The 12,581-nt window shown below is 45.6% G+C and overlaps 3 protein-coding genes across 3 annotated transcripts in view; 1 reads left to right on the forward strand and 2 right to left on the reverse strand.

The window, feature by feature from the left end:
- LOC126942223 (zinc finger protein 724) overlaps positions 1–12,581 on the reverse strand; it is a 715,842-nt gene that overhangs the window by 585,443 nt on the left and 117,818 nt on the right. The gene's annotated exons all lie outside the window — the stretch shown is intronic.
- The window catches only part of ZNF91 (zinc finger protein 91), a 227,612-nt gene that overhangs the window by 97,211 nt on the left and 117,820 nt on the right, over positions 1–12,581 (reverse strand). The gene's annotated exons all lie outside the window — the stretch shown is intronic.
- LOC126942233 (zinc finger protein 675) overlaps positions 2,463–12,581 on the forward strand; it is a 328,161-nt gene continuing 318,042 nt past the window's right edge. Inside the window, exon 1 of the mRNA XM_050769593.1 lies at positions 2,463–2,471. Within this exon, the coding sequence (XP_050625550.1) occupies positions 2,469–2,471 (3 nt within the window). The 5' untranslated portion in view covers positions 2,463–2,468. The remainder of the gene's footprint in view (positions 2,472–12,581) is intronic.

Here is a 12,581-nt window from a genome sequence, read left to right on the forward strand (position 1 = left end):
TCTTTTATATTGATTTCCAGGTGCTTTCACAACTCTTCTCATTGAAATACAGAATCTGGTTTCCAAACCCTATGTCTGGCTGGCCTTATTTGCTCAGGGCAATGGACACGTGAACATGACAGTGGGCTAGTTTGGGGCCTAGGTTCAAAAGGTTTTGAATGCTTCTGTTTTTCTTTCAGAATGCTGCCATCTCCTTGTGTAAAGCCCATGTTAGCCAGATGGAGGATAAGATAACATGGGGCGGCCGGGCGCGGTGGCTCACGCCTGTAATCCTTGCACTTTGGGAGGCCGAGGCGGGCGGATCACGAGGTCAGTAGATCGAGACCATCCTGGCTAACACGGTGAAACCCCGTCTCTACTAAAATACAAAAAATTAGCCGGGCGCGGTGGCGGGTGCCTGTAGTCCCAGCTACTCCGGAGGCTGAGGCAGGAGAATGGCGCGAACCCGGGAGGTGGAGCTTGCAGTGAGCCGAGATGGTGCCACTGCACTCCAGCCTGGGCGACAGAGTGAAGACTCCGCCTCAAAAAAAAACAAAAAACAAACAAACAAAAAAAAAAACATGGGGAGGAGAAGCAAGGTGACAGTCCCAGAAGAAGACGCTCACCTTCAGAAGCACAGCTACCTAGTCAACAAACAGCTGATGATATATGTCTGAAGGAGCTCAGCTGAGGCCATAAGAATGGTCCTATTGAGCCCAACATAAATGGCTGACAATCTCAGTTATGAGCTAAAAAGTTTTGGATGGTTTGTTATGTTGCAGTTCCTAACTAATACATGCACCCAGTGCAGACAGGATGACAGGATTCAATGACAGGTTATTAGTTACCTTCTAACAATGGGCACCCTAAAAGTATGGATTTTTCTCCTCTAAAGTTGGATGTCTTGTGAAATAACATTGAGTAATGAAAATATACATGCAGATGTGTATGCATATAATTGGTCCTTATACTCACATAGTCACTCACTCCACAGGAGAAAACAGATAACCATAGTCTGACAATTAGGGCCAAGGCCAAATTGCAAAATAAGTTTGCCTTAACCTATTTTCTTCATATCTGAACATTGGAAATCAAGACTGTGGACAGATCTGAAAACAAAGAGTTTTCTTCTTCTTTGGCCCCAGCATTTATTTTTATTTTTTTTGTTCACTGGAAGAAAGGTGGGCAACAAGTGGCCAGCAGTGGTGCACCTGTGGGTATTTTATTCTTGCTACCTTCTGCTCTTTCTATGGCCACTATCTGTTTCACCTTTGTAACTGAAGAAGTTGGTAGGGAGAGGCTTCACCTGTGGCAGAAAAGGGACGTTCAGGCTCTTCACCTCCACTGACGTTGGAGCTGTACTTCATTGTGGCAGCTATTGGCCATCTGTGGCTACTGGGTGCCTGGAATGTTCCTGCTTTGAACTGCAATATGCTAAAAAGGTAAAATACAGAGTTGGTTTTGAAGATTTAGTTCCAAATATATACACTTCATTGTTCATATATTAAAATAACAATATTTTGGGGGCCAGGCGTGGTGGTTCACACCTGTAATTCTAGCACTTTGGGAGGCGGAGGTGGGTGGATCATCTGAAGTCAGGAGTTCGAGACCAGCCTGGCCAACATGGTGAAACACTGTCCCTGCTAAAAATACAAAAAAAAAAAAGCCAGGTATGGAGGCGGGCACCTGTAATCCCAGCTATTCAGGAGGCTGAGGCAGGAGAATTGCTTGAACCCGGGAAGTGGAGGTTGCAGCGAGCCGAGATTGCGCCATCGCCCTCCAGCCTGGGCAACAAGAGTGAAACTCCGTCTCCTAAATAAATAAAATTTTGGCTATATTGGGTTAAATTGTTACAATCAATTTCACCTGTTTCTTGATTCGTTTAAAAGTTTGGCTACTAGAAAATTTAAAACTAACTGTGGCTCACACTTTACTTCAGAGGCCTGCCTCCTTTTTTAAAATCTCGGGGTCTGGATCACTATCAAAATCACTATCCAAAAGCTCGAAGGTCCAGAAACCAGGATGGTCATAAAAGCTAAAATTTTAAAATAATTGTTATTATATATATTTTTATTTTGGAATACCCATAAAGTATATTATTTAAAATGCATATGATCTCACAAACAAGGTTAAATGCAAATACCCTCTTGGGTGGGCCTGGTTAAGCTCAGGGAAGTAGTCCTGTCTGAAAAAGCTGCAGCTTAGATCTTTAGTCTTCTTTCAGCTCAGTTATCTATCACATCTTCTGTCACTCAGGTCCTGAGGGGGTGGGGCTTTAATCATTATCCACTCAGGGACCCTGTGCTGCAAACTGACCAATCAGGCTTCCGAGTTTGGCGGGACCTTTGTCTCTGGCTGCAGCCGGAGCTCCAGGTCTTCTCCTCATTGCTGTGTCCTCTGCTCCTAGAGGCCCAGTCTCTGTGGCCCTGTGACCTGTAGGTGTTGGAAGATCCATAGCTAGGATCTTCAGGACCCCCGGAAGCCTAGAAATGGTGAGAGTGCTGGGTCCAACATTCCGAGAGAGGGGCAGGGGCTGGTTGGAAGGGGTGGGAAGTGGCTGTGGCGGGATTCAGGCCTCCCTGCAGTCAGCGCCACAGTCTGCGCCCCGAGTTCTCCTTGCCCAACTCGGCCTCATTACCCTTCATCCATACGTTGGCGGCTGCACCGATACCTGGGTCCCTGGGCGTTCTGTCTCCTCCCTGTGCAGTGACCGGGCCTGGAGCCCTATCTGCGCAGCTCTGCACCTGCAGCGCCGCGTCTCTCCCAGATTGTTCAGGGACCACTGGAGGGTCTTCAGGGGAGAATCTTTACGGGTGCTGGGTTCATGAATGGGAAGACCTTTGTTCCGTGGCGCTCCCAGATTCTCTTCCCTTTTATTAAAAATTTATGGGAGTCAAGGCCGGGCGTGGTGGCTCACTCCTGTAATTCCAGCACTTTGAGAGGCCAAGACGGTCGGATCACGAGGTCAGGAGTTCGAGACCAGCCTGGCCAACATAGTGAAACCCTGTCTCTACTAAAAATACAAAAATTAGCCAGGCGTGGTGGCGGGTGCCTGTAATCCCAGCTACTCCAGAGGTTGAGGCCGGAGAATCGCTTGAAACCAGGAGATGGAGGTTGCAGTGAGCCGAGTTCACTCCACGGCACTCCAGCCTGGACAACAGAGTGAGACTCCGTCTCAAAAAAAAAAAACAAAACAAAAAAAAAAGGGAGTCACTCATAAGTGCACACTTGTAATTTCAGCTACTCAGAGGCTGAGGCCGGAGAATTGCTTGAACCCAGGAGGTGGAGGTTGCAGTGAGCTGAAATCACACCATTGCATTCCAGCCTGGGTGACAAGAGTGAAAACACTGGAGCAAAATCCTGGCATTCTAAGGGGATAGACGTCCAGCAGAACCCAGGGAGTCTGACAATAGAGACACCTGGGCGACCCAGGCATCATAATGGAAGAGACACCTGGCCAACCCCAGGCAGTCTAATAATAAAGACACCTGGGAGATCCCAGGCATTCTAATGGCAGAGACTCCGGGCCACCACCAGGCATTCTAATGGAAGACACTCCTGACCAACCACAGGCAGTGTAAAGACAGAGACATCTGGGCCACTGCTGGAAATCTAATGGAAGAACCTTCAGGCCGACCTCAGGCAGTCTGATGATAGAGATACCTGGGCGACCCCAGGCATTCTAATGGGAAAGACTTCTGGCCGACCACAGCCAGACTAATTACAAACACACATGGACGACCCCAGGGATTCTGATGGGACAGACTTTCCGCTGACCTTTGGAATTCTACTAAAAGAGATTTCACGCTGGCTGACGGCAGAGAATCTAATGTTAGAGACAACCAGGGGACCCCTGCATTCTAATGGGAGAGGCTCCCAGTCAATCCCCAGTTGAATGATAGAGACACCTGGGCGATCCCAGGCATTCTAATGAGAGAGATGCCCGGCCAACCCCAGGCATTCAAATGAGGGAGTCACCTGGGCGACCACAGGCGTTTTAAAGGGATAGCCTCCCAGGCGACCCCAGGCAGTCTAATGATAGAGACACCTGGGCGCCCCCAGGGATTTTAATGGGAGACACTCCCACCCGACCCCAGGCATGCTAACGGTAGAGACACCTTGACGACCACAAGGCATTCCAGTGATAAAGACACTGTACTACTCCAGGCATTCTAATGGGCGAGACTCCTTGCAGACCCAGGGCAGTCTAATGATAAAGACGCCTGGGTGACCCCAGGCATTCTGATGGGAAAGTTTCTCGGCTGACTCCAGGCAATCTAATGATAGAGACACCTGGGCAACCCCTGACATTCTAATCAGAGAGAATCCCAGCCAACCCCAGTCATTCTAATGGGAGAGACTCCTGGTCTACCCTAGATAGTCAAACACCAGGGTGACCCCAGGCATTTTAATGGGAGAGACTCCTGGCTGACCATAAGCGGTCTAATTATAAAGACATGTGGGTGACCCCAGGCATTATAATGGGAAAGACTCCTGGCCATTCCCAGGCAGTCTAATGATAGAGACATCTGGGCGTCCCCAGGCATTTTTAATGGTAGGGATTCCTTTCTGACCCCAGTCTAAATATAGAAACACCTGGAAGACTACAGGCATTCTAATGTAAACCTCCCCGGCCCCTCAACCACAGGCAGTGTAAGGATAGAGATTCCAGGGCAACCCCAGGCATTCTAATTGGATAAACTTTTGGCCGACCCCAGGCAGTCTAATTATAAAGACACCTGTGCAACGACAGGCATTCTAATGGGAGGGACTCGTGGCCCACCACAGGCATTGTAATGGGAGTGACCTCTGGCTGACCCCAGGCAGTCTAATGACAAACACCTGGGCAACCCCAGACATTCTAATGGGAGAGACTCCCATGGAACCCAGGCAGTCTAATGATAGCAGGCATTTTAATGGGAGAGAATCCCGGCCAATTAAAGCAGTCTAATGATAGATACACCTTGGTGACCCCAGGCGTTCTAATGGGAGAGGCTCCCGGCTGACCCCAGACAGTCTAATGATAGAGACACTTGGGCGACCCCAAATATTATAATGGTACTCCTGGCCAACAAAAGGCAGCCTAATAATAGAGACACCTGGGCGACCCCAGGCACTCTAATGGGAGAGAATCCCAAGCGACCTCAGGAAGTCTAATGATAGAGAAACCTGGTCAACCCCAGGCATTTTAATGGGAGAAACTCCCAGCTGACCACAGGCAATCTAATAATAGAGACACCTGCATGTGCAAAGGCATTCTAATTGGAGAGACTCACAGCCAACCCCAGGCAGTCTAATGATAGAGACACCTGGGCGACAACAGGCATTCTAATGTGAGAGACTCCTGACCAACCCCAGGCAGTCTTGTTGTAAAGACCCCTGGGCGACCCCAGGCATTTGAATGGGAGAGACTCCTGGGCGACCCCAGGAAGTCTAATAATAGACTTGGTAACCTAGGGGGAGTGACTCCAGGCCAACCGCAGGCAATCTAATGATAGAGACATCTGACCAATCCCAGGCATTCTAATTACAGAGACACTTGAGCCACCCCTGGCACTCTAATGGGAGAGAATTTCAACTGACCACAAGTAGTTTAATGATAGAGACACCAGGCCTACGCCAGGCTTTCTAATAACAGAGATTCATGGCTGGCCCAAGGCAGTCTAATGATAGAGACACCTGGGAGACCCCAGGCAATTTCAAGAAAGTGACTCCTGAAAGTGACTCCTGGCCAACCATAGGCATTCTAATGATAGAGACACCCGGGTGACACCAGCATTCTAATGGGAGAGACCTTGGCAGAACTTAGGCATTCTAACAGAAAAGAATCCTGGCCTACACTAGGCAGGCTAATGATAGAGGCACCTGGGAAAACCCAAGCAACACATTGGGAGAAATGCCCAGCCAACTCCAGACAGTCTACTGATAGAGACACATGGGTCATCCCAGGTATTCTAATGAAAGAGACTTCTGGCAGGCCAGAGTTTTTGGTTTGTTTGTTTTGTGAAAAATATTTATTCTGAGAATCTAAAATCTGGACAAAGAATATTGAACTTTAGAAAAAGCCTGCACAAAATTATCTTATTTCTTCCCTAATACATTAATAATCTAATAATGAGGTGAAAAAAAAGTCCTTTAAAAATAACATTGCTCCAGTTTGCAAGTTTGTGATTTAAAATGTCCCTGTGCCATTGAGGTATAGGCTGCAAACTTTGGTAAAATTAGAAAAATACAAAAAGAAAACAACCAGACGCTAACATAATATCTTTCTTGATACACATACAGTAACTACAAAAACTTTATTTAGAAAACGTGTTTATTAAAAATCCCTCTTGTAAGTTCTCAATTGCAGAGTTAAAAAATTGAATTTAAATTATCTGTAAGACTCAAACTGTTCCCAAGCACCGACCCAGTTTCAGGAAGAACTGAACGCAGTTTCTAGAATCTGGTTGGCATTTTCAATAATTCAGTGCTAACAACAAAGATTGTCATCTTTACAAAGAAGGAAGGCTGGGTGCGGTGGCTCACGCCTGTAATCCCAGCACTTTGGGAGGCTGAGGCGGGTGGATCACGAGGTCAGGAGATCGAGACCATCTTGGCTAACACAGTGAAACCCCGTCTCTACTAAAAATACAAAAAAATTAGCTGGGCATGGTGGCAGGCGCCTGTAGTCCCAGCTACTTGGGAGGCTGAGGCAGGAGAATGGCGTGAACCCAGGATGCAGAGCTTTCAGTGAGCAGAGATCATGCCGCTGCACTCCAGCCTGGGCGACAGAGTAAGACTGAATCTCCAAAAAAAAAAAAAGGAAGGAAGCAAAGACATTTGAGCATGGCTTCATGTGCTGATGTTCATCCGTGGCCACCTTCATCAGACAGCATCAGCCACGTACCTGGCCCCACGTGAAGCAGAGTGCAGAGTCCCCTTGATGCCATTTCTGCCTCTAATAATAGAGACACCTGGGGACCCTAGGCATTTTAATGGGAGAGAATCCCAAGAGACTCCAGGAAGTCTAATGGTAGAGAAACCTGGTCGACCCCAGGCATTTTAATGGTAGAAACTCCCAGCCGACCCCAGGCAATCTAATGATACCGACACCTGAGGGCACCAAGGCATTCCAATGGAAGAAACTCCTGCCAAACCCAAGCAGTCTAATAGAAACATTCTGGCAAAAGTTTGGCATTCAAATGAAAGAGATTCCCAGCTACCCCAGGCAGTCTAATAATAGAGATACCTGGATGAACCAGGCATCATAATGGAAGAGAAACCTGGCCGAACAGAGGCAGTCTAATGATAGAGACACCTGGGTGACCCCAGGCATTCTACTGGGAGAGACTCCTGGCCTACCCCAGGCAGCCTAATGATAGAGACAGATGGGGCATCCCAAATATTCTATTGGAAGAAACTTCTGGCCACCCCAGGCCATCTAATGATAGAGACACCTGGGAGACCCCAGATATTCTAATGGGAAAGACTCCTGGCCACCCCAGACTAATTATAAAGACACATGGGAAACACCAGGCATTCTAATAGGAGAGACTTTTGGCTGATGCTAGGAATTCTGATACTAGAGACTCCTGGCTGACCCCAGGCAGTCTAAGGATACAGACACCTGGGCCAACCCAGGCATTTTAATGGGAGAGACTACTGGCCAACAGCAGGCAGTCTAATAACAGAGACACCTGGGTGACCCCTGGCATTTTAATGGGAGAGACTCCCGGCTGACTCCAGGCAGTCTAATGATTCACTCAGGCAATCCCAGGCATTCTAATAAGAGAGACTCCAGGCTGACCCCAGGCATTTAAAAAATAAAAACACTTGGGCAACCACAGGCATTCTAAAGAAAGAGACTGCTGGCGACCCTAGGCAGTCTAATAATAAAGACACATGGGCCACCTTAGGCATTCTAATGGGAAAGACTCCCAGCTGACTCCTGGCATTGTAATGACAGGGACACCTGGGTGACCTCAGGTGTTCTAATGATAGAGACACCTGGGTGACCTCAGGCATTTCAATGGGATAAATTTCTGGCTGACTCTAGGCAGTGATGATAGAGACACTTGGGCCATACACCAGGCATTCTAATAAAAGAGACTCCTGGCTGAGGCCAGGCATTCTAATGGGAGAGACTCCTGACAGACCCTGGCAGTCTAAGAATAGAGACACCTAGGCAATCCCAGGCATTTTAATAGGAGAGACTCATGGCTGTCAGCAAACAGTCTAATGATAGAGATAACTGGGCAATAACAATGCCTGGGCAATGCCAGACATTTTAATGAAGGAGACTCCTGGCCAACCCCAGGCTTTATAATTGGAGAGACCCCTGGCTGACCCCAGGCGGTCTAAAAATAGAGACTCAGGGGTGACCCAGGCATTCTAATATTAAAGACTCCTGGATGACAACAGGCATTCTACCTGGGCGACCACAGGAATTCTAATGAGACTTTTTGCCAAACTCAGGCATTCTAATAAGAAAGACTCCTGGCCAAACCCAGGTAGTCAAAAGATAGAGAAACCTGGGTGACACCAGGCATTCTATTTTTGTAGTTGTTGTTGTTGTTGTTATACTTTAAGTTCTAGGGTACATGTGCACAACGTGCAGGTTTGTTACACATGTATACATGTGCCATGTTGGTGTGCTGCACCAATTAACTCATCATTTACATTAGGTATGTCTCCTAATGCTATCCCTCCCCCTTCTCCCCTCCGCACAATAGGCCTCGGTGTGTAATGTTTCCCTTCCTGTGTCCAAGTGATCTCATTGTTCAATTCCCACCTATGAGTGAGAACATACAGTGTTTGGTTTTCTGTTCTTGCAATAGTGTGCTGAGAATGATGGTTTCCAGCTGCATCCATGTCCCTACCAAGGACATGAACTCATTCTTTTTTATGACTGCATAGTATTCCATGGTGTATATGTGCCACATTTTCTTAATCCAGTCTGTCACTGATGGACATTTGGGTTGATTCCAAGTCTTTGCTATTGTGAATAGTGCTGCAATAAACATACGTGTGCATGTGTCTTTATAGCAGCATGACTTATAATCCTTTGGGTATATACCCAGTAATGGGATGGCTGGGTCAAATAGCATTTCTAATCCTAGATCCTTGAGGAATCGCCACACTGTTTTCCACAATGGTTGAACAAGTTTACAATCCCACCAACAGTGTAAAAGTGTTCCTATTTCTCCACATCCTCTCCAGCACCTGTTGTTTCCTGATTTTTTAATGATTGCCATTCTAACTGGTGTGAGATGGTATCTCATTGTGGTTTTGATTTGCATTTCTCTGATGGCCAGTGATGATGAGCATTTTCTCATGTGTCTGTTGGCTGTATGAATGTCTTCTTTTGAGAAGTGTCTGTTCATATCCTTTGCCCACTTTTTGATGGGGTTGTTTGTTTTTTTCTTGTAAAATTTGTGTGAGTTCTTTGTAGGTTCTGGATATTAGCCCTTTTCAGATGAGTAGATTGCCAAAATTTTCTCCCATTCTGTAGGTTGCCTGTTCACTCTGATGGTAGTTTATTTTGCTGTGCAGAAGCTCTTTAGTTTAATTAGATTCCATTTGTCAATTTTGGCTTTTGTTGCCATTGCCTTTGGTGTTTTAGACATGAAGTCCTTGTCCATGCCTATGTCCTGAATGGTATTACCTAGGTTTTCTTCTAGGGCTTTAATGGTTTTAAGTCTAACATTTAAGTCTCTAATCCATCTTGAATTAATTTTCATATAAGGAGTAAGGAAAGGATCCAGTTTCAGCTTTCTACTTATGGCTAGCCAATTTTCCCAGCACCATTTATTAAATAGGGAATCCTTTCCCCATTTCTTGTTTTTGTCAAGTTTGTCAAAGATCAGATGGCTGTAGATGTGTGGTATCATTTCTGAGGGCTCTGTTCTCTTCCATTGGTCTATATCTCTGTTTTGGTACCAGTACCATGCTGTTTTGGTTACTGTAGGCTTGTAGCATAGTTTGAAGTCAGGTAGTGTGATGCCTCCAGCTTTGTTCTTTTGGCTTAGGATTGTCTTGGCAACGTGAGGTCTTTTTTGGTTCCATATGGACTTTAAAGCAGTTTTTCCCAATTCTGTGAAGAAACTCATTGGTAGCTTGATGGGGATGGCACTGAATCTATAAATTACCTTGGGCAGTATGGCCATTTTCATGATATTGATTCTTCCTATCCATGAGCATGGTGTGTTCTTCCATTTGTTTGTATCCTCTTTTATTTCGCTGAGCAGTGGTTTGTAGTTCTCCTTGAAGAGGTCCTTTACATCCCTTGTAAGTTGGATTCCTAGATATTTTATTCTCTTTGAAGATATTGTGAATGGGAGTTTATTCATGATTTGGCTCCCTGTCTGTTACTGATGTGTAAGAATGCTTGTGATTTTTGCACATTAATTTTGTATCCTGAGACTTTGCTGAAGTTGCTTATCAGCTTAAGGAGATTTTGGACTGAGACGAAGGGGTTTTCTAAATATACAATCATGTCATCTGCAAACAGGGACAATTGGACTTCTTCTTTTCCTAACTAAATACCCTTTATTTCTTTCTCTTGCCTGATTGCCCTAGCCAGAACTTCCAACACTATGTTGAATAGGAGTGGTGAGAGAGGGCATCCCTGTCTTGTGCCAGTTTTCAAAGGGAATGTTTCCAGTTTTTGCCCATTCAGTATGATATTGGCTGTGGGTTTGTCATAAATAGCTCTTATGATTTTGAGATACTTTCCATCAACACCAAATTTATTGAGAGTTTTTAGCAGGAAGGGCTGTTGAATTTTGTCAAAGGCCTTCTCTGCATCTGTTGAGATATTCATGTGGTTTTTGTCTTTGATTCTGTTTACATGCTGGATTTCATTTATTGATTTGTGTATGTTGAACCAGCCTTGCATCCCAGGGATGAAGCCCACTTGATCATGGTGGGTAAGTTTTTTGATGTGCTGCTGGATTCGGTTTGCCAGTATTTTATTGAGGATTTTTGCATCGATATTCATCAGGGATATTGGTCTAAAATTCTCTTTCTTTGTTTTGTCTCTGCCAGTCTTTGGTATCAGGATGATGTTGGCCTCATAAAATGAGTTAGGGAGGATTCCCTCTTTTTCTATTGATTGGAATAGTTTCAGAAGGAATGGTACCAGCTCCTTCTTGTGCCTCTGGTAGAATTTGGCTGTGAATCTGTCTGCTCCTGGACTTTTTTTGGTTGGTAGGCTATTAATTATTGCCTTAATTTCAGAGCCTGCTATTGGTCTATTCAGGGATTCAACTTCTTCTTGGTTTAGTCTTGGGAGAGTGTAAGTGTCCAGGAAATTATCCATTTCTTCTAGGTTTTCTAGTTTATTTGTGTAGAGGTGTTTATAGTATTCTCTGATGGTAGTTTGTATGTCTGTGGGGTCAGTAGTGATATCCCCTTTATATCATTTTTTATTGCATCTATTTGATTCTCTTGATGAATGATGTTTCCAGCTGCATCCATGTCGCTACAATCCGTGTCCACTGTAGGGACCTACAGAATGGGAGAAAATTTTTACAATCGATCCATCTGACTAAAAGGCTAATATCCAGAATCTACAAAGAACTTAAACAAATTTATTAGAAAAATAAAACAATCCCATCAAAAAGTGGGCAAAGGATATGAGCAGACACTTCTCAAAAGAAGACATTTATGCAACCAACAGACATATGAAAAAATGCTCATTATCACTGGTCATCAGAAAATTGCAAATCAAAACCGCAATGAGATACCATCTCATGCCAGCTAGAATGGTGATCATTAAAATGTCAGGAAGGAGGGGGAGCCCAAGATGGCCAAATAGGAACAGCTCCAGCCTCCAGCTCCCAGCATGAGCGACACAGAAGACAGGTGATTTCTGCATTTTCAACTGAGGTAACGGGTTCATCCACTGGGACGTGCTGGCCAGCGGGTGCAGCCTGACCAGCGAGAGCTGAAGTAGGGCGAGGCATTGCCTCACCTGGGAAGCTCGAGGGGGAAGGGAATTCCTTTCCCTAGCCAAGGGAAACTGAGACACACAACACCTAGAAAATCAGGTATTTCCCACCCTAATACCATGCTTTAAAAAGGGTCTTAGCAATTGGCACACCAGGAAATTATATCCCACACCTGGACCGGAGGGTCCCATGCCTACGGAGCCTCCCTCATTGCTAGCAAAGCAGTCTGAGATCTAACTGGGTACACCTCTGAGATGAAGCTTCCAGAGCAAGAATCAGACAGCAACAATTGCTGTTCAGCACTATTCTATCTTCTGCAGCCTCCGCTGCTGATACCCAGGCAAACGGTCTGAAGTGGACCTCAAGCAAACTCCAACAGACCTGCAACTGAGGGTTCTGACTGTTAGAAGGAAAACTAACAAACAGAAAGAACACCCACACCGAAACCCCATCAGTACGACACCATCATCAAAGACCAAAGGCAGATAAAACCACAAAGATGGGGAAAAAGCAGTGCAGAAAAGCTGGAAATTCAAAAAATCAGAGTGCATCTGCCCCTCCAAAGGAACACACCTCATCGCTAGCAGCAGAACAAAGCTGGATGGAGAATGACTTTGATGAGTTGACAGAAGAAGGCTTCAGTCAATCAAACTTCTCAGAGCTACAGGA

This window comes from Macaca thibetana, chromosome 19 (genome assembly GCF_024542745.1).
Source record: "Macaca thibetana thibetana isolate TM-01 chromosome 19, ASM2454274v1, whole genome shotgun sequence".
In the NCBI taxonomy this organism is placed as follows: domain Eukaryota; kingdom Metazoa; phylum Chordata; class Mammalia; order Primates; family Cercopithecidae; genus Macaca; species Macaca thibetana.